Source organism: Erythrolamprus reginae, chromosome 6 (assembly GCF_031021105.1).
Source record: "Erythrolamprus reginae isolate rEryReg1 chromosome 6, rEryReg1.hap1, whole genome shotgun sequence".
Lineage (NCBI taxonomy): Eukaryota > Metazoa > Chordata > Lepidosauria > Squamata > Dipsadidae > Erythrolamprus > Erythrolamprus reginae.
In genome coordinates this window covers 23,226,458-23,248,680 of record NC_091955.1, presented here as the reverse complement: position 1 = coordinate 23,248,680, position 22,223 = coordinate 23,226,458, and the positions used below count along the sequence as shown (strand labels likewise).

Here is a 22,223-nt window from a genome sequence, read left to right as displayed (position 1 = left end):
GGCTCTATAGTTCAGAGAACACCAAAGATCCCACTGAAAAAACTATGCTTGGTTACAAAAGATGGCTAATTAAAGTTAGTATGACTCCTAAAAATATTAATACTTTTTTTCAGGATCATGTAGATGGTTAAAAAAAAATCAACTATTTCAATGAACAATAAAGAGGTGTGCTTTCTGTGACATTCAAAGTGTGTCTTTGAATCATTTTTGAATAATAATTTAGTACATTGTCCTTTAAATACAAAACTGTGCAAGAAAGTATTAGGCACAACATTCTTATACCTACTTTGGTACCTTCCAGTTTCTACAATGTGCTATCGCAATGGCAGAAGAAAGTGAAGGTGTAGATGAAACTGCAAGCCCATTGATCACCTAAATAACATGATAATAATTAAAATGTTACTATTTTATTTAATATTACTTGCAGACAAGATTATGTATATCTGTATTGTATGTGACTGTCAAGATTGGTATAGTTATAAGAACAAATAAAGTCTCTGCAAATACTGTAAAATTAATATCAAAACAAAATATTTGGACATTTAAAAGAATATACGTTATCAAGTCTGGATATGTTCCTATTCTGCCACAAAAGGAATAACTTGGCCATTATTACATCTAGAGAAGGATATCTACGAGATCGTCTTCTGCCGCATGAATCCCAGCGACCGGTTAGGTCCCACAGAGTGGGCCTTCTCCGGGTCCCGTCAACAAAACAATGTCGTTTGGCGGGGCCCAGGGGAAAAGCCTTCTCTGTGGCTGCCCCGGCCCTCTGGAACCAACTCCCCCCGGAGATTAGAACTGCCCCCACCCTCCTTGCCTTTCGTAAGCTCCTTAAAACCAACCTCTGCCGTCAGGCATGGGGGAACTGAGATATTCTTTCCCCCTAGGCCTTTACATGCGGATGATTCCCAGTTATATATCTCCACCCCATGTCAATTCAGTGAAGCAGTGGATATGATGTTCCAGTGCCTTCAGGCTGTGAGGGTCTGGATGGAAGTTATCAGGCTCAGACTCAACCCAGACAAGACCGAATGGCTGTGAATATTGCCTCCTGAAAACTATGTCCATCCTTGGCTCTTGGGTGGGGGAGAAGTTGTCCCACTCAGAAAGGATTTGAAATTTGGGTGTCCTCCTAGATTCACAGCTAAAACTAGACCAACATTTGACAGCTGTAGTTAGAGAGACCTTTGCACAAGTGCGTCTTATGCACCAACTATGACCCTACTTGGATCGAGAGGCAGTCCTCACAGTCAATCATGCCCTTGTCGCCTCCTGATTAGATTATTGCAACAAATTCTACATGGGGCTGCCCTCGAAGATTGCTCAGAGATTACAACTGGTCCAGAATGCAGCTACGTGAGCTGTCGTGGGTACACCTAGTACACCCACATTACACCAATTCTCCACAAGTTGCACTGCTTCCATATTGGTCTACAGGCGCAATTCAAGGTGTTGGTCATTATCTTTAAAGCCCTACATGGCGTAGGGCCAGGTTATCTTTGAGACCGCCTCTGCCACTCAACTCCCAGTGACCGATGAGATCCCACAGGGTTGGTGTCCTCCAGGTCCCGTCAGCTAAACAGTGTTGACTGGTGGGCCGATGAGGGTCTTCTCTGTGGCTGCCCTGGATCTCTGGAACCAGTTACCTCCAGAGGTCAGGACTGCCCCTCACCCTATTGGCCTTTCAAAAAGCTATTAAGGCCTGGCTTTTGCGGCAGGCCTGGGGCTGTTGATCTTGTGGCTGTAATCGGTGAGATCCAGCCATGGTTTTAAATTGGTTTAATGTTTTGGATATTTTAAATATTTTATTCTGCTGTTAAGCTGCCTGGAGTCCTTTGGGAGTTAGGTGGCATGTAATTTAATAAAGGGAAGGAAGGAAGGAAGGAAGGAAGGAAGGAAGGAAGGAAGGAAGGAAGGAAGGAAGGAAGAAAGAAAGAAAAAAGGAAAGAAAGAAAATATTTTGATATGGAGCAAATAGAAAGAAACTTAGGTTTCCCCAAGTATAAAAAGAAGGACTCCAATTCTAAAAACCATGTTGCTAGCACAAAGAAATGTGATTAACTAATTAGCTAAAAACTAATAACTTGGCAGTACCTCTCTACTATTCATTTGTGCATATTAGATGTGCAGATAATTATTGTCATTTAATTTACAAAGGTACAGTGGTACTTCTACCTAAGAGTGCCTCTACTTACAAACTTTTGCCTCTTCTCAAGAACCATTTTCCACTTACAAACCCGAGCCTCCGAAACTGTAACCGGAAAAGGCAGGCAGAAGCCTCTGTGAGGCCTCTGCAGGAATCTCCTGGGAGGAAATGGGGCCATAAAAGGTGGGGAGGAGCCTCCATGGGCCCTCTCTAGCAATCTCCTGGGAGGAAACAGGGACTCCACCCTCCCTGTGGTTTCCCCAATCACACACATGAATTGCTTTTACATTGATTCCTATGGGCAAAATTGCTTCTTATTACAAACTTTTCTACTTATGAACCTGGTCATGGAGAGTAGAGGTACCCACTGTATTAGAATAGACTTAGGTGGCTTGAAGTTGTTTTAACTTTTATCCTAGCAAAGATTATGCATGAATAAATGGTCTACTTTGGAATGGAGATGGACTACATCCCATCTAGGCCTTTTCAAACTCTTACATGATTTTTGTATACAAGTCATAATGCCAGAGGTATACAGTAACAGGAAGGTCGAGGCAAATAATGAAATACATATCATGATGTGACAATTATTATTTAAATATTTTATATAATATTTTTATAAAGTTATTAAGTGAGTTCCATGCATCAACTATTCGGTTACTAAAGTCGTATTTCCTGCAGTTGAGTTTAGAGTGGTTTACTTTAAGTTTGTATCTGTTGTGTGCTCGTGTGTTGTTGTAGTTGAAGCTGAAGTAGTCATTGATATCTTGTTCCCCCCCCCAAATCAATCAAGTTACTTTTTTTAAAAAAACAGCATAACTGAGAATCTCTGACCTTCCTGCCAATCAGCTTGAAGCTCTGTTGGGAGAATTGGCACTAGACTTATGGTTGGGGATCACCACAACATCAGGAACTGTATTAAGGGGTCATGGCATTAGAAAGGTTGAGAACCACTGATGTAATACAACTAATGAAGCTTCCAGGATAGGAAGCAAAGGGTCTTGTTTTTCCTTCAAAAATAAAAACCACTTTTGATATACTGTAACCATAGTTCCCTCTAAGCTGAGCAGTGAGCAATCGCTCACTTAAAAATCATCATCAACTCAGAGTTTTCCAAACCTGCCCAGAAGCCGAGAGGGAAAGAGTGAGAGGGAAAGAGAGAGAGAGGAAGAGAGGAAGAGAGAGAAACAGATAGAAAAAAGAGAGGAAGGAAAAGAGAAAGAAAAAGAATGGGAGTAAGGAAGAGAGAAAGAAAATCAAAATCTAGTTTGAAACTAGCTCAACTATTTAAGTGGCATTTTGATATTGATAGAGTTGCCCTATTATGAGCTCACTATTATAGACACACAGTACAGTATTTTATTTTGAAATTCTCTGAGGCAAAACAGGGTGGGTTTTTTATTTATTTATTTATTTGTTTGTTTGCTTGCTTGCTTGCTTGCTTGCTTGCATGCTTGCTTGCTTGCTTGCTTATTCATTCATTCATTCATTCATTCATTCATTCATTCATTCATTCATTCATTCATTCATTCATTTATGTGCCGCCCAGTCCCGAAGGGACTGCCGCTCAGATACTATACTTTTCCGCCCCCCCCCCCCCCCCAAAAAAAAAATTAGAGGGAACACTGACCGTAACTATAACTTGGATATCTGAGAATCTTCATAGACAATTTAGGGCATAGCTTCAATTTAAGAACAACTTCCCTTTAGGAATGGCTGTGAGGTTATAAAATATAATCCTCCTCAACTAGAAAAAAATATGCCATTTTGAATCAACCCAGCTTTCCAAATGATTAACATTACCTCCTTTTTAATGATTTTGTTAAGGACAGCCAGCATGTTCAGGAGTGAGTTTAGAGCTTCTTCTTTCATATTTTTCACATCAAATGCACTGTGAAATACATATATTTGAATGATGGTTATACACCAGAACATTCGGAACAACTGTAATGCTTGAACAACATGCTGAGTTAAGAATTTATTACTTCTTAATGGACATATAAATGTTGCCCACATTATAAATTACTCTGCGTATTGTACACTAAAAGTGTTGTCTCTATTATTCAGGAGGAATCTTATGTTAACTACAACATCAATTAACCCCAGCAATTTCTTCTTGGGACATATAAAAACCCAGCTGCTGTGGCCTAGGGGTGGAGCTCTTGCCTCACAATCAGGAGGTTGTGAGTTAAATCCTAAATGGAGGCAGATAAAGGGTCTCCGGCTTGGGCAGGGAGTTGGACTAGGTCAGGGGTTGGCAAAGTTGGCTCTTCTATGACATGTGGACTTCAACTCCCAGAATTCCTTGAGCTAGCATGATTGGATCAGAAATTCTGGGAGTTGAAGTCCACATGTCATAGAAGAGCCAACTTTGCTTACCTCTGGACAATGACCTGCAAGGCCCCTTCCAACTGTGTTAATCTGTTAATTTAAATATAGAAGGACTTTTGTATTCTGGATTAAACAGATTATCACTCTGGGGAGGGTGGGTTGTCATCAGGTTTTTTTAATATGGGGAATTTTTAAATGTTATAAAGTGCCTGGAAACACCTCTGTGTGAGTTTGGCTGCCTTATAATTTTGAAAAATAAACAAATAATCACAGGCCACTTCTACTTGATCTTCTACAGGTAATCCTTGACTTGCTACCACTATGGGGCCCGAAATTTATGTCTCTGAGGGAAACATTTGTTGAGTTTTGTCTCATTTTGCAATCTTTCTTCCCACAGTTGTTAAGATAATAATTGCAGTTGTTCAGTTAACAATACTGTTGTTAAGTGAATCTGGCTTCCCTGTTGACTTTGCTTGTCAGAAAGTCACAAAAACTGATTACAGGATCTCAGGACACTGTCATAAATATGAAGCAGTTGTCAAGCTTCTAAATTTTGATCACATGATCATGGGGATGCTGCAAGTGTGAGAAATGGTCACAACTCACTTATTTTTCGGTGCCATTGTAACTTTGAGCAGTCACTAAATGAACTGTTGTAAGTAAAGGACTTCCTGTACTTTACACTGGCAAGCTTTTGCCACCAATCCTTCTAACTGGAGAGGCTGAACTTTGTTTTTCATTGAAAGCTGAATATTAAAGATTTGGTTGTATCATGACAGACCCTGTTTTGAGCTGATGAACAGTGTGGCTAACCTGAGAGTAGTTTTGAACTCTTTCCCATCCAGGCCCTTTGGAATGTGAACAGTTGGCGGGAGCAGGTGTGCACCACACTCATCTACAGCGGCTGCTGTTCTAATAGAAGGTTTCAAAGACAAAATGCTTTTCATATGCGTCTCCAAAAACCTATCTGTTTTGATGACTTCATTGACATCTCCCTTTCCAACTTCTTCAAGACTTTGGAGTTCCACATTGGTTTGTGTAAGTTCAGCTTTCTCTGCTCCACAGGGTATAATACCGAGGTCTTGCACTGGAGTTACACCTGGAAATGACAACAGAACACAGCCCATCTCCACAGTGAAGACAAATTATGCTTGTTTTCCTCAAACCAGTGGCCTTCAGATCTGTTGGGATTACAAGCCTCAAAATCCAATTTATGGAAAGTTGATTCTGCTAGTTATACTTGGGGATTGGGGATTGCCACATTTTCAAATATCTGTTCAGATTTCTGGGGGAAACAACACATTTAGCTCAAAAATTATTCGTTTAGTTCAAAATTTTAGCATTGTTTTTTAATAGAAAATGGACAGTTTTTACATTTTTGTTGCCTAGTATATAATATGGAATAATCCCCTTATTGTTGGAGCTATGTAAAAGTCAGATAGATGGGTTGCACCTACATTGAAAATGTGTTGGTAGAAATGTTTCAAGTTAGAGGGATCACAGTACTTGATTAAAGCAGCTTGGATTTTCCCAACTGCTACAAGAAAGATGATGTAGTTCCATTAATGCAGGAGGGTCAAACTCACGTAGTCACAGCAGTGTCACTAGACCAATAGGGACTTTTTCCCCCTTTGTAAACTGAGCGCTGGCATGGCCAGAGTGTAATACATCTTGTGGGCAGGAGGTTTGACAGCCCTGCATTAATGAATCAAAGCATCATGTCCTTGTTGTAACTCCCTGTGCTTATTCTCCCACATTCTGAAAAAACACTTCTTTGGTTGATATTTTTAAGTATACACTCTTTAAGTATATATTTAATATGCAGCATATTTTTAAATACACCCATACTCTTTTAAATTAATTCAATTCCAGTTATTTCAACTACATATACTGTTGTAATTATTCAAGCTAAATTTGCCACTGACATCCTTTATATGGTCAATCTTTCTTTTGACAATTCAGAAAGAAGAAGAAAGAACTTTAGGGCAAGTTAGAAACATAGAAACATAGAAGACTGACGGCAGAAAAAGACCCCATGGTCCATCTAATCTGCCCTTATACTATTTCCTGTATTTTATCTTACAATGGATATATGTTTATCCCAGGCATGTTTAAATTCAGTTACTGTGGATTTACCAACCACGTCTGCTGGAAGTTTGTTCCAAGGATCTACTACTCTTTCAGTGAAATAATAATTTCTCACGTTGCTTTTGATCTTTCCCCCAACTAACTTCAGATTGTGTCCCCTTGTTCTTGTGTTCACTTTCCTATTAAAAACACTTCCCTCCTGAACCTTATTTAACCCTTTAACATATTAAATGTTTCGATCATGTCCCCCCTTTTCCTTCTGTCCTCCAGACTATACAGATTGAGTTCGTTAAGTCTTTCCTGATAGGTTTTATGCTTAAGACCTTCCACCATTCTTGTAGCCCGTCTTTTGACCCGTTCAATTTTGTCAATAACTTTTTGTAGGTGAGGTCTCCAGAACTGAACACAGTACTCCAAATGTGGTCTCACCAGCGCTCTATAAGGGGATCACGATCTCCCTCTTCCTGCTTGTTATACCTCTAGCTATGCAGCCAAGCATCCTACTTGCTTTTCCTACCGCCCAACCACACCGCTCACCCATTTTGAGACTATCAGAAATCACTACCCCTAAATCCTTCTCTTCTGAAGTTTTTGCTAACACAGAACTGCCAATGCAATACTCAGATTGAGGATTCCTTTTCCCCAAGTAAAGTTGTTAATTTATATTGACTAAATTAATTTAGTCAATATATTGTCAATTTATGTGAATTTACCTAGCAATGTTAAAATCTAGCCAATCTAGTTTCTACCGTAATATTCCTTCTAAATTGAAATAGGAATTTGATAACTTATTCTACTTAAGGATCTGGTTTAAACTTGATGAGTGAGATTTCTGTGAATTAAGAAAAGGATAGATAGTAAACTAAATCCAGAAATGTTTTAATACTTTCCATAATCTGCAGCAATATATAAAAATATTTTTCCATCTAGCTAGCTGATGAGGCCAGAAGAAGGCCGAAATAAATCTATCCTAGTCTCCCTTAATTTTCAAATTTCAGCAAAAACATGTGACACACACATATATATATATACAGTATATGGGAATTTCTGCCATTACCTTCATATGTCAAACACTTCCAATATGGTTTATGTGCAGTTCTCACATTCTCAATTGATTCCCTTGCACTAAAAAAGATCAAATGGGATGCATATTCTTTGAATATATATTTTATTTATTTTATTTATTATTTATTATTTAGATTTGTATGCCGCCCCTCTCCGCAGACCTCTATATTTTTAAATATAATAATCTGTATAAGTGTTATTTGCAATGATACATGGCAGAAAAACCTGAGGCTATGGTATCTAAAATAAACTTAAAATTATGAAAGCAAAATAAAGTACATATATCAATATTCACAATCTCATCTGGTTGAATATGATATTTTTCTACCATTCTTTGTAATTCCCAGGATTTTATAATATGTAGACACTTCAAAAATAAATCTACCTCTTTTGTTGAAAAAAAATATTTCATATAAGACCGTGATGGTGAACCTATGGCGCGGGGAGCTATATCTGAGGACACACCAGACTGCTAGGTTTCAGCTCCAGAGCGCATGCGCCCGCTGGTCAGCTGATTTTTGGTCTTAGGAGAGGTAGTTTCGCCCTCCTGGCTTCAGGAAAGCTTCGCTGAAACCCCAGAAACAAAAAACAAAAAGAAGGGGAGGGGGCGAGAAGGGCTCTGTGAGGGAGGGGGAGCGCTGAAACTAAATTGCCACCTTTTTTTCAGCTGCAGCCAAAAAGGGGGTTAAAAAGAAGGGGAGGGGGCGAGGAGGGCTCTGTGAGGGAGGGGGAGCGTTGAAGCTAAATTGCCACCTTTTTTCAACTGCAGCCAAAAAGGGGGTTAAAAAGAAGGGGAGGGGCCTGGGGAGGGCGAAAACAGCTTCCCCCCCCCAGGCCCTCTGGAGATCAGAAACGGCCTGTTTCCCAACTTCTGGTGGGCCCAATAAGCTCATGTTTCACCCTCCCCAGGCTCCAAAGGCTTCCCCAGAGCCGGAGGGTGGGTAAAAACACACTCCTCCATCCCCCCAGAGGCTCTCTGGAAGCCAAAAATACCCTCCTAGAGCCTCCTGGCCAACACACACATGCATGCTGGAGCTGGGCTAGGGCAAGAGCTCACCTGCCAGCAGATATGGCTCCACGTGTCACCTATGGCACCCGTGCCATAGGATCGCCACCCCGGCCAAAACTTTATGTCATTTATCAAGAGAGAGAGTGAAAGTCAGTAGAAATTCCCATTCTTTAGAGCAACATTTCTATATGAGCTTCTGTCTTGGTCACCCAAATTTTAAAGCACGCCAGTTGGGGAAATACTGGAAAATGAAGCAACAAATCTTCAAGCTGTCAAGATTGAGAAACACTGGTTTGAAGTTATGGTGCCCCATATGAAATCTTCAAATTAAAATAAATATATAACCTATCCATGTCATAATTGTATACCATTGTTCAACAGATTCCTCACTGAGCAATGATTTTTTGGATGGAACAATACAACACAGTTTATAGGCCAAGCACCAAAAGAACAGGTACACGAAATGTACATCCAATCTCTCCTCTCTAAAAACTTCACGGATGTGTCTGCTACAAGTCAACCTACATAAAACGGTTAGAAGGTGCATTTAAATGCAGGGCTTGGATAGACAGTAAAACCTAATTGTATGCTGGACTTTGCACTTTTGCCAATAGAGGAATCCTATGTACAGACATGCACACAGAGAAATTTTAAAAAGTTCAGATGGTAGTTTCAATTGTATGATCACCATTTTGGCTTTTTTCTTTTTTGACAATGCCTTAATGGAAATAATTTTGTAAGATTGTCCCATCCACAGTCTTCTTTAGAACTGGCCTTTTGCCAATGCAGTTCTATCTTTTTAGTTATTACATGCCTACACACATGAACATTGTCATACATGTACCTCAAACATGGCATCATTTCACCAGACAAAGGAGGTAAAGGATCTCCAAGCAAAGCCTTTAGAGTCATGCAGACTGATTCAGAGAGAGACTGTAAGTGATATCCACCCTAAATAAAAACAGATACAAAATATAAAGGAGCATACAAAATTCCAAGCAAAGATTGTAAGCAAACAACATCATCTGCGTGTTAAATTACAAGAAAATAAACAAGTAGAATTCATAAGCACCAGCTAGTCTCCAAGCATATAATCTTTTCCCCCTTTTTTCTGATTTTGTATTTCAACTTTGGAAATAAATAAAAAATATTAGGAAAAAGGTACCAAAAATTAATAAAATATCATTTCATAAAGAAAGAAGTGATATAATTGTAAGAATTGTATTATCAATATTCCAAACCTCAAATGTATTTATGATCTCTGGAATGGCCTATGGGGCCTCGTTGCCAAGCACACAAAGTAAGGTCACATGCCTGTGAATGGGAAAATGGCCATTGGAACTTCAAATTCAGGTTGTAAGTATTCCTCTGGTAGGCTCACTGGAACTTTAATTGGTTGCTAAGTGATATATCATAAGTCGAGGACTACCTATATTCTTAGGCTAGTGTCAATATGTGAATATTCATAATTCTAGAAAAATTTAAACAGTAACTATAATGAAAAAGTTGATAATATTTATTGAATTGGAAATCCGATTGTAATAGAAACCATACCTCTAAAACTGCACACAACTTTCCATGAGCTAAATTCATTAGAAAATGGGTAAGATGGGAAAAGCATTCTGGAGTTGCTTTCATCTGCCCCTAAAACCAAAACAAACAGGAACGAAGTTGGATTTTTATTTTTTATTTTAAAAAAGGCCTGTTTTCATGGGGAAAAAAGAAAGAAAAACAATATTTAGAAAAGAGCTTACCTCTGGATCGCCTATGCCAGAGTCATATCCAGCAGAAATCAACACAAGTTCTGGATCAAACTACAGTTGAGGGGGAAAAAATCAACACAGCGTTTATATTATAGTACAGTGTTCCCTCAACTTTCACGGGGGATGCGTTCCGAGACCGCCCGCAAAAGTTGAATTTCCGCAAAGTAGAGATGCGGAAGTAAATACTGTACACCATTTTTGGCTATGAACAGTATCACAATCCTTCCCTTAACACTTTAAATCCCTAAATTACAATTTCCCATTCCCTTAGCAACCATTTAGATTATTATTCACCATGTTTATTAATTAAAGTTTATTAACAAAAAATATTTATTAAAGGTGGACAAAAGTTTGGCGATGACATATGATGTCATTGGGTGGGGAAAAACATGGTACAGTATAGGGAAAAACCACGAAGTATTTTTTAATTAATATTTTTGAAAAACCGTGGTATAGACTTTCCGCGAAGTTTGAACCCGCGAAAATCGAGGGAACACTGTATAATGTACACATCTATAAAGATGTTGTGAGTTGTAATTTAACAAGATCTGGAAAGTCACAGGTTCTGCAATAAGCATCCAACTACTTACTTTCTAAAATAAATCAAGATTTGATTTCTGATCTACTGTTTCCCTTTCCAATTTTTCATAAAACCTTTGAGCAGTGTTTCTCAACCTCAGCTACTTTAAAATGTGTGGAATTCCCAGAATTCCCCAGACAATTGAAAAATGCTGACTGAAAGCAACCCACAAGAGTTCCCTGCATCGCTGCCTTTTTGCTAGGAAGAATTTGCATGCGAATAATCTCTCCAGTTGCCCAATGTAGGATATGCAGGATCAAAATTGTCTAATCAAACCTCACACATTCTTAGTTCTTTACTCATCTGTTTCTTGTCCAGTTCGGTCCCAGTAGCAGTTTTAGCTGCTAGATTTTCCATTCATTTTAAAACCATGGATCTCAAACAGACAAGGAAGAGTGAAGACCAAGGGCATTCTCATTACAGGTAATGAGCTTGAGTTACAACGATTTGTTTAGTGACTGAAATTACGGCATCAATTTAAAAAGTGATTTATACTCTTACAGCTGTTGTAACATGGTCATGTGATCCAAATTTGGGAACCAGCATGTGTTTACCATAGTGGTACCATTCTGGGGTCATGTAGATCACTATTTGCAATGTTCCCAGCCTGCCTCTGACAATCAAAGTCAATGGGGGAAGCAGGATTTGCTTAATGATCACGAGATTCCCTGAACAGCCTTGAAAAACAAAATGAGCTGCAGCAACAACCTCCTTGCTGACCAACAGAAATTTTGGCTCCAATTGTGGTTGTAAGTTGAAGACTACCTGGAGCATCTGGGCAGCTACTCCTTTCACACCATTAAGAGATGTCAGAAAATTGGCTCTGTCGTACAACTGTACAACATTCAGAAGTCTCTTTAAAAAAAGTAAGCCTAGCTGTTCTCATTATGCAGAGATAATTGTAGCACAGCAAATCTGGGTAGCTCCTCACGGAAACAAAAAGTTCATGCGTGTATAGGTAGGGATTACTCGTCACTGCTGCTATTGGAGGAGTTGTGTGCTCAGCTCTGGGTGACCGGCGCGGGAGCAGGCACTCCTGCACAAGATTTGCATGAGGCTCTTGCGTGAGGATGCGCACGAGATATTTCATTGATTTTCGGCGGTTTTTTGCTGCATGAAAGCAAAAACAAAACAAAACAAAACTGAAAATCAGCGAAATCTCTCTCGCACGAGCATCCTTGTGAGAGATTTGGCTTCCTGCACATGCGCAGAAGTCAAATCTCCCATAGATGCGCATGTGCACCTGCCAGTCACCTGGAGCTGCACGCTCAGCTCCATTTTCCAAAAGGCGTCAAGACTAAGATATATCAAAAGTGAAATAAAGCGACTAGGAAAGGATGAATATAATGAGATTGTACACACTGAAAATATAAATAGATTAGGGAAGATAATTACACTGGGTTTGCAGTGTTGATTACTCTGGGTTTGCAGCGAAAGACTATTAGTGTGGGGTTTTTTTAATGTAATAGTATGAGAATGGACTGAAAGATGGATAGATTGGGAGCTACAATGGAGAAACAAAATTTATATTGATATTACAATTTTACTTGATTTTTTTAAAAGAAAAACTTAGGTGAAGATTATAAACAATGAATTTATAGATGACCATAATTACTATGGTGAAGGTTTGTTTTTCCTTTTTTATATACTTTTACTATAAATTAAATGATGTGGTTGGAAGTTGATTATGTCATGAATATGTAATAATATGTAATAATGTGGTTGGAAGTTGATTATGTCATGAATATGTAATAATGTAAATTTTAACTGATTGATGTCTAATGAACTGTTATGGCTCGGCCTTCACTTTCTGGTAATGCTATTTTTACGAGGATATTCAGTAAGATCTAGTAGTAGATATGAAGGGGTGATATAAATAATATTGCTTTTTCTTTGCTTCTTTATGTAAATGTTTTTTCTTTTTATGTTAAAAAGGGCAATTAAGCTAGAAATAAGGATTCAGAGATGTATATGAACAAATAAGGACATATGAAAATTGAATTTATTTATTTGTTTATTTATTTGTTTGTTTGTTTGTTTATTTATTTATTTATTTGTTTGTTTGTTTGTTTGATTTTTATACCGCCCTTCTCCTTAGACTCAGGGCAGCTTACAACATGTTAGCAATAGCACTTTTTAACAAGAGCTAGCATATTGCCCCCAAAATCCAGGTCCTCATTTTACCTACCTCGGAAGAATGGAAGGCTGAGTCAACCTTGAGCCGGTGATGAGATCTGAACCGCTGACCTACAGATCTAGTCAGCTTCAGTGGCCTGCAGTACAGCACTCTACCTGCTGCGCCACCCCGGCTCTTTGCACAATCTTAGCACTGTTTGAGGTCCCTTTGGCCCCAATGTATTAATGAGTAAAACTACTTGATTAGATGTATTAGCCAATGGCATGGTAAATTTGAACAAGGATGTTGGAAAATTTTATCTTTGATTGTTTTCAGGTGATAAAAGAAAGGTGGCAGCACTCGTGGAAGGATAAATACCAAAAGCAAATGGATAATTATTGTATTATAATGTAGATGGAAGGTATATGATATTGAACATGTTTCTGAGTGGAGAAAAAGAAAAAAAATCCAGGGGGAAAAAAGCTCACCAGTAGGAACCCAATACTGTACATGTGGTATAGTTGCTGTCTTGGTTTTGGGGCCTTCTACCTGCAGATAATCCTAAGAGTGTTTTTTTAAAAGAAGAAATTCTTGTTTTTAAATAGTTGAAGATTATTTTTGATACTATACAAATACTATATCCGCAATTAGGAGAAAAAGAGTCCAGAATTCAAAAGTTACCTCAAAAGCTATTGGAAGCAAGACATGAAGAAATGCAGCCAAATAATCTGAATTTCCCATTCCAACCTGCAAAGCCAAGCATAAAACAAAACAGTTATTTTAAAACTGCCATTAAATAGGCCTATTAGTCCACAAATATCTCAGTGGAAATCGTCTCTGGAGACCATTGTGCTTCGCCAACAAGTTCTAAATTGTATTCAGCAAAGAGTTTTCCAAATCCCCAGGAAGGAAAATTATATGGACATTTTAAAATTTGTATTATGTTCCATCTGACAATATAAAACCTGTATTTTACTTTTTTCTTCAATTAATTACCACAGTAATAAAACTGTCATTTTTCTTAAAAATCCGTGCTACAAATAATTTTTTTTATAAACAGTAGAGTAAAAAAATGAGTTTTTATTAAATTACAGTATTTCAGTGGAAACCAGGCTTCCCTGTGCATAATTCATCAACTGCATATTATTATTATTTATTGGATTTGTATGCCGCCCCTCTCTGCAGACTCGAGAACACAAATCTTTTCTAATTACATGATGAGTTCTGAGCTGATTGCAAATATGTACATTAGGTGTGTAAGTGGAATTAAAAACAAAATTTCATCAAATGCATGACTACTAGAGTTTAACAACTATTTATATGACTATTAAATAATATTTACCTGATTCCAAGGGACATTTATGTTGAATCCTCTTCCCTTCCCCTGACCAACTGCATCATAATTAGACTCACGGAGCCAAGGCCAAAAGTTCTGGTGTTCGAACCGATGCCAGGAAAAATAGAGAACACTAACAGGAACAAAGTAGTATTTAATGAAGTTGCTGATACCCAAAACAAGCAAAGTATTCTCAGCAGTGCTTATTCCAGGACAGAACAACTGAACGAAGTCTGAAATCTATGAATTTTCACTATTTAGTTTTCTACAGATTGAATCGATAGGTGTTCTCAAGTGTTTAATTTTGTATAGTTATAGAGCCAGAGTAGTTTTTAATATGCCGCTGAACTAGTTTTCCGCAAAAATGTGACTGTTGGTATGATGCCACCCATTTTGAAAATGAATCTCACAATAACACGTATACTTTTAATCAGTTGTTTTCATCTTCATTTATCTTTGAGTAGGACCTCATCTATCACTTTCGTTCAACACTGAAGGGAGTTTTACAACAATGTTAAAAACAGACTGTAAGATTTAGGCAAAATTAATATTTGCCTAAAAAGCAAAATTATATTTATTCATTCATTCATTCAATCAATCAATCAATCAGATTTGTATGCTGCCACTCTCCGAGGACTCAGACCGGCTCACAGCATGAACAAAAACAGAACAATAATATGAATCCAATTAATAATACATTAAAACAATCATTAAATTCTAATTAAATGAAAACACATCAAACCAATCATTCAACAATCATACTGAAAACATTCATTGGTCAGGGGGAAGATCTAAAAACCCAAGCCTGGTGGCAAAGATGAGTTTTTAAATTCTTTCGGAAGGCGAGGAGAGTGGGGGCAATGCGAATCTCTGGAGGGAACTGATTCCACAGGGCCGGGGCCCCCACAGAGAAGTATCTTCCCCTAGGTCGCGCCAACCGACATTGTTTGGTCGACAGGACCCTAAGGAGACCAACTCTGTGGGACCTCACCGGTCGCTGGGATTCATGCGGCAGAAGGCGGTCTCGGAGATAAACTGGTCCTATGCCATGTAGGGCTTTATAGGTCATAACCTATGGATGATTTCTGGCAGGCCCGGAACAGGGGCTTGTCCTCTTGACCTCTCAGAAGCTTTCGATACCATCAACTATAGTATCCTTCTGCACCGGATAGGGGGGTTGGGAGTGGGAGGCACTGTCCTTCAGAGGTTCTCCTCCTATCTCTCCGGTCGGTTGCAGTCGGTTGCAGTCGGTGTTAGTGGGGGGGTCAAAGGTCGACCTCTAGGTCTCTCCCTTGCGGGGTGCCTCAGGAGTCGGTCCTCTCCCCCCTACTATTTAATATCTACATGAAACCACTGGGTGAGATCATCCAAGGGCATGGGGTGAGGTATCCTCAGTATGCTGACGATACCCAGTTATACATCTCCACCCCATGTCCAGTCAGTGAAACAGTGGAAGTGATGTTCCGGTGGCTGGATACTGTTGGAGTCTGGGTGTCAAAAAGCTCAAAATCTACCCTGACAAGACGGAGTGGCTGTGGATTTTGCCTCCCAAGGACAATCCCATCTGTCCGTCCATTACCCTGGCGGGGGGGGGGATATTGACCCCCACGGAGAGGGTCCACAACTTGGGCATCCCCCTGGATCCACAGTTAACATTGGAACCTCATCTTTCGGCTGTGGCGATGAGGGCGTTTGCCCTATTTGGATAGGGAGTCATTACTCACAGTTGCTCATGCCCTTATCACCTCGAGGTTCGAGTACTGCAACGCTCTCTACATGGGGCTACCTTTGAAAAGTGTTTGGAAACTCCAGATCTTGCAGAATGCTGCTGCAAGAGCTATTGTGGGGCTACCTAGATTCGCCCACGTCTCTCCAACACTTCGTGGCCTGCACTGGCTGCCAATTAGTTTCCGGTCGCAATTCGAAGTGTTGGTAATGACTTATAAAGTCCTACATGGCATCGGACCAGAATACCTCCAGAACCGTCTCCTGCCGCACGAAACCAGCGGCCAATAAGGTCCCACAGAGTTGGCCTTCTCCGGGTCCCGTCGACTAAGCAATGTTGTCTGGCGGGCCCCAGGGGAAGAGCCTTCTCTGTGGCAGCCCCGGCCCTCTGGAATCAAATCCCCCCCAGAGATTAGAACTGCCCCCACCCTCCTTGTCTTTCGTAAATTGCTTAAGACCCACCTATATCACCAGGCATGGGGGAACTGAGATATCCCCCCAGGCTTATATTGTTTATGTATGGTATGCTTGTGTTGTATGGTTTTAATGATGGGTTTTAGATGTTTTTTAAATATTAGATTTGTTACATTGTTACTATTGTTGTTGTGAGCTGCCCCTAGTCTGTGGAGAGGGACAGCATACAAATCTAATAATAAATAAATAAGTAATAATAACCAACACTTTGAATTGTGCCCGAAAACAGATCGGTAGCCAATGCAGTCGGCGGAGTGATGGTGAGATATGGGCATTTCTTGGAAGGCCCAAGACTCCTCGCACGGCTGCATTTTGAACGAGTAGAAGTTTCCGAACACTCTTCAAAGGTAGCCCCATGTAGAGAGCATTGCAGTAGTCGAACCTCGAGGAGATAAGGGCATGAGTGACCGTGAGCAAAGACTCCCTGTCCAAATAGGGCTGCAACTGGTGCACCAGGTGGACCTGTGCAAACACCCCTCTCACCACACAGCCGAAAGATGATGTTCTATTTTTTTTTTTTTTTCAAATCTTTTTATTAATTTTCTTTAAAATGACAAACAAACTTACAAACATTTAACATACATTGTAGGGATGTATCATCCCTGCTCTTCTCAAAAGTATAATTGCAGATACAGAAAAAGGAATACACAATTGAATATCTAATTCAATGCTACTAATACAAAAAATATCTGGTAAAAAAAATTAACTGTCATATAAAAGTTTCTAATTAATTTCAAGTCAAAAAATCTTTAGAAAAAACAAATTTCTATTCTATCTATGTAAACTAAATCTAAGATAAATCTTAATAAGAAAAGATCATCTAAAATATCTATACTTGTTACTACTCTTCTTTCTTTATTTTTTTATTCTTATCTATCCATTCATAAACATTGTTCCATGTTGCGTAAAATTTGGTTTCTTCCTGTTCATTCAAGCGTCTTGTCATCATGTCCATTTCCGCGCAGTCTAATATTTTTGCAATAACTCCCTCTTCTTTGGGGATATCTTCCCCTTTCCAATTTTGCGCGTATATAATCCTTGCCGCTGTAAAAATATGTATAATCAAGTACAAAATTTCTTTTTTATAATTTTGGTTAGTAATTCCTAGCAAACAAAACTCCGGGGTGAAATCTATTTTCTGCTTTGTAATTTCTTTTGTCATTTTTTCTATCATTTTCCAATACATTTTAGCTTTATTACATGTCCACCATTGATGATAATAGGATCCTATTTCTTTCTTACATTTCCAGCACAAAGGTGATGTCTTTGGGAACATTTTTGCTAATCTACTTGGTGGGAGATGCCATCTATAAAACATTTTAATTTGGTTCTCTTTCAAAGAAACTGATTTAGTCATTCTCCAATTGCACATCCAAACTTTCTCCCATGTATCTAAATCAATTTCTTTACCTATGTTTCTACACCAATGTATCATACTATCTTTTAATGTTAATTCAATATTCTTGTGGGTAATCAAATATTTATATATTTTTCCAATTACTCTGTTGTGGTTTTTAGTGATTAACTCACTTAACAGGTTTTTACTTTTGTTAAATATATAGAGTGTACTATCTTTCTGGTATCTGGATCTAATCTGTGCGTAATGCCACCAATCAATTTGTATCCCTTCATCTTGTAGTTTAATTCTAGATTTTAATTTCATTTGATTGTCTAACAAATCTTTATATCTTATATTTCTTGAATCATTAATAGAATTTGGATGTATTATTGCGTCCAAGGGGGTAACCCAATCTGGAATTGTTAAAAAGTGGTTTTTCTTTATGTCTTTCCAGACATCAAATAAATATTTTCTCAGCGTGTGTCTTTTAAAGTAAGAATGGTTTTTATCTTTATCGTACCACACAAAAGCATGCCAACCAAGCATGAGGTCATGTCCTTCTAATATTGATGTTCTCATGTCCTCTAAAGTTATCCAGTTTTTAATCCATGTTAAGGCGGCTGCCTGATAATATAGTTTCCAATTTGGGAGCGCAAAACCCCCCCTCTCTTTTATGTCTTCTAACATATTTATCTTAATTCTTGCCTTTTTCCCTTGCCATAGAAATTTTTTAACCAGATGATGTTCTAAAGTTAGCTGTGGATCGAGGAGGATGCCTAAGTTGCGAACCCTCTCCAAGGGAGTCAATAATTCCCCCCCCCCCAGGGTGATGGACAGACAGATGGACGAGTCCTTGGGAGGCAGTACCCAAAGTCACTCCATCTTGTCTGGATTGCGTCTGAGCCTGTTGGCACCCATCCAGACCCTGACAGCCTCCAGACACCGGCACATTACTTCCACTGCTTCGCTGAGTGGACATGGGGTGGAGACATACAGCTGAGTGTCATCAGCATACTGATGGTAACTCCCCCCATGACCTTGGATTATCTCACCCAGTGGTTTCATGTAGATATTAAACAGCAGAGGGGAGAGAACCGACCCCTGAGGAACCCCACAAGGTAGGAACCTAGGAGTCGACCTCTGTCCCCCTGCTAACACCGACTGTGACCGACCAGACAGGTAGGAGAAGAACCACCGTAAAACGGTGCCTCCCATTCACAACCCCTCCAGTCGGTGCAGAAGGATACCATGATCAATGGTATCGAAAGCCCCTGAGAGGTCAAGAAGCACCAGGACAGAGGATAAATCCTTGTCCCGGGCCCGCCAGAAATCATCCATCAGCGCAACCAAAGCAGTTTCCGTGCTGTAGCTGGATCTGAATCCTGACTGCTGAAGGCCTATATAATCAGCTTCTTCCAAGGACCCCTGGAGCTGGAGCGACACCACCTTCTCCACAACCTTCCCCATAAAGGGAAGGTTGGAGACAGGACGATAGTTGTTGAATACGGCTGGGTCAGGGAAGGTTTCTTGAGGAGGGGCCGCACAAGTGCCTCCTTGTACGGAGCCAGAAAGGACCCCTCCCCAAAGAAGTGTTGGTAATCTCCTGGACCCAGCTCCGTGTCACCTCATTGCTGGCCGAGATCACCCAGGAAGGACATGGGTCCAGCAAGCAGGTGGCAGAACTCACAGCTCCAATGGCCTTGTCCACTTCATTAGGTGTCACCAGGTCAAACTCGCTCCAAACAGATGGACTAAGATGGGCTCCTGTCACCTTGACTGACTCATTGTCAGCCAACTCTGCACTCCAATTTGGGTCAAGGTCAGTCTGGATCTGAGCGATTTTGTCTGCGAAAAACTTATTAAAAGTTTCGGCACTACCCTACAAGGGCTCCCCAACTCCCCCCGATTAAGAAGGGAGCGAGTCATCCTGAACAGGGCGGATGGGCGAGATTCAGGCTGACATTGTAATAATTGTAAATAATTGTGCAGTGAAAGCTATCAAAACCTACGAGACCGCCTTCTGCCGCACGAATCCCAGCGACCGGTTAGGTCCCACAGACTGGGCCTCCTCCGGGTCCCGTCAACAAAACAATGTCGTTTGGTGGGGCCTGGGGGAAAAGCCTTCTCTGTGGCGGCCCCGGCCCTCTGGAACCAACTCCCCCCAGAGATTAGAATTGTCCCCACCCTCCTTGTCTTTTGTTAGCTCCTTAAAACCCACCTCTGCCATCAGGCATGGGGGAACTGAGATATTCTTTCCCCCTAGGCCTTTACAATTCATGTATGGAATGTTTGTATGTATGGATGTTTGGGTTTACAATAAGGGTTTTTCAGTTGTTTTAGTATTGGATTTACATGCTGTTTTTTGTTACTGTTGTTAGCCGCCCCGAATCTACGGAGAGGGGCGGCATACAAATCCAATAAATAAATAAATAAATATCTTGAGGTCTGCTGTTTGCTACTAAAGTTCATTGGTAATTTATTTCCAAAATAAAACTTTTTTAAACTCATGCAGTACTCAGGTTTGCTGCACCATCTCCAAAAACAAGTAATAGACGAACCTTGGGTCATCATCAAATGCATACTGAATTCCTTGTCCATGATGTATATCCCAGTCAACAATGAGGATCCTGCAGAAACCAACAGCAGCATTCATTAAAAGGTAAGACCTCCTAGAATTTGTGATTTTGAATTGATATACTCCACCTTTGCAAGCCATAATTTCTTTGAGCATATTTTGCTGCAATAGCAACATTATTGAAGATACAAAATCCATTTGCTTCACTTCTTTGACTGTGATGACCTGGAGGCCTGCAACCAAGTATGATTGAATCAGTTAACTATAAACTGTACCAAAGAACATTTACTTGGAAAACATCTCAATTTGGTTACCTTATTAGAGTCAAACCATTACGGGCCTTTCCCGACATCACAGCATCTACCAATTGTAGTGTTGCTCCCACAGCCAGTTTGGCACAATGATATGTTGTCTGAAGAACAGAAGAAGTTCATGATTCCAAGACTCTACTGCAGTTTCTGAGAAGAATGAAGGAAGACTGGAGAGGTTGGAACAGGTTGGTACTCTGCAACACTGAAATTCCCCTCATTCAAGCATTGGGTATTAGAACTGTAATTCAAAACAGGAGTTTCCAACCTTGGCAACTTTAGGACTTCAACTCCCAGAATTACTCCTCCTTTGCTGGCTAAGGAATTCTGGGAGTTAAAGTCCGTAAGTCTTAAAAGTTGGCAAGGTTGGAGACCCCTGATTCAAAGAATCACTCAGCAGTCACCTCCTCTCAATTTACATTGTAAGGAATTGAACTAAGAAAGTAGGAATTTGGGGAGATGGGTAGAAGGATAGGTCTGGAGAAAGTATGGAATCTTGGCCATAAGAAAAGCTCCACCTGTTCAGAGGGACAAGTTTATGAAACATAGAAACATAGAAGACTGACGGCAGAAAAAGACCTCACGGTCCATCTAGTCTGCCCTTATACTATTTCCTGTATTTTATCTTAGGATGGATATATGTTTATCCCAGGCATGTTTAAATTCAGTTACTGTGGATTTATCTACCATGTCTGCTGGAAGTTTGTTCCAAGGATCTACTACCCTTTCAGGAAAATAATATTTTCTCATGTTGCTTTTGATCTTTTCCCCAACTAACTTCAGATTGTGTCCCCTTGTTCTTGTGTTCACTTTCCTATTAAAAACACTTCCCTCCTGGACCTTATTTAACCCTTCAACATATTTAAATGTCTCGATCATGCGCCCCCCCCCCCCCTTTTCCTTCTGTCCTCCAGACTCTACAGATTGAGTTCATTAAGTCTTTCCTGATACGTTTTATGCTTAAGACTTTCCACCATTCTTGTAGCCCGTCTTTGGACCCGTTCAATTTTGTCAATATATTTTTGTAGGTGAGGTCTCCAGAACTGAACACAGTATTCCAAATGTGGTCTCATCAGCACTCTATTTAGCGGGGTCATAATCTCCCTCTTCCTGCTTGTTATACCTCTAGCTATGCAGCCAAGCATCCTATTTGCTTTCCCTACCGCCTGACTACATTGTTCACCCATTTTGAAACTGTCAGAAATCACTACCCCTAAATCCTTCTCTTCTGAAGTTTTTGCTAACACAGAACTGCCAATACAATACTCAGATTGAGGATTCCTTTTCCCCAAGTGCATTATTTTACATTTGGAAACATTAAACTGCAGTTTCCATTGCAGACCCCTCCAGGAATATCAACCCTAT

At 39.8% G+C, this 22,223-nt stretch overlaps 1 protein-coding gene across 7 annotated transcripts in view; it reads right to left on the bottom strand.

Annotated features, from left to right (window-relative positions):
- The window catches only part of LOC139169361 (polyamine deacetylase HDAC10-like), a 59,252-nt gene that overhangs the window by 30,793 nt on the left and 6,236 nt on the right, over positions 1-22,223 (bottom strand). For 5 of the 7 annotated variants that reach the window (XR_011559454.1, XM_070755393.1, XM_070755395.1 and 2 more), the window contains 12 exons: positions 20,865-20,962; positions 20,679-20,783; positions 20,534-20,602; positions 14,444-14,570; positions 13,783-13,848; positions 10,397-10,456; positions 10,197-10,286; positions 9,487-9,593; positions 7,626-7,693; positions 5,294-5,579; positions 3,953-4,040; positions 287-372 (listed from right to left, as the gene is read on the bottom strand). Coding sequence is in view for 6 of the 7 variants with exons in the window: in XM_070755393.1 (XP_070611494.1) it covers positions 287-372; positions 3,953-4,040; positions 5,294-5,579; positions 7,626-7,693; positions 9,487-9,593; positions 10,197-10,286; positions 10,397-10,456; positions 13,783-13,848; positions 14,444-14,570; positions 20,534-20,602; positions 20,679-20,783; positions 20,865-20,962 (1,250 nt within the window). In the remaining variant the exon portion in view is untranslated. Of the gene's footprint in view, positions 1-286; positions 373-3,952; positions 4,041-5,293; positions 5,580-7,625; positions 7,694-9,486; positions 9,594-10,196; positions 10,287-10,396; positions 10,457-13,782; positions 13,849-14,443; positions 14,571-20,533; positions 20,603-20,678; positions 20,784-20,864; positions 21,009-22,223 lie in introns of all 7 variants that reach the window. The other 2 variants (XM_070755399.1, XM_070755397.1) reach the window with 2 other exon arrangements.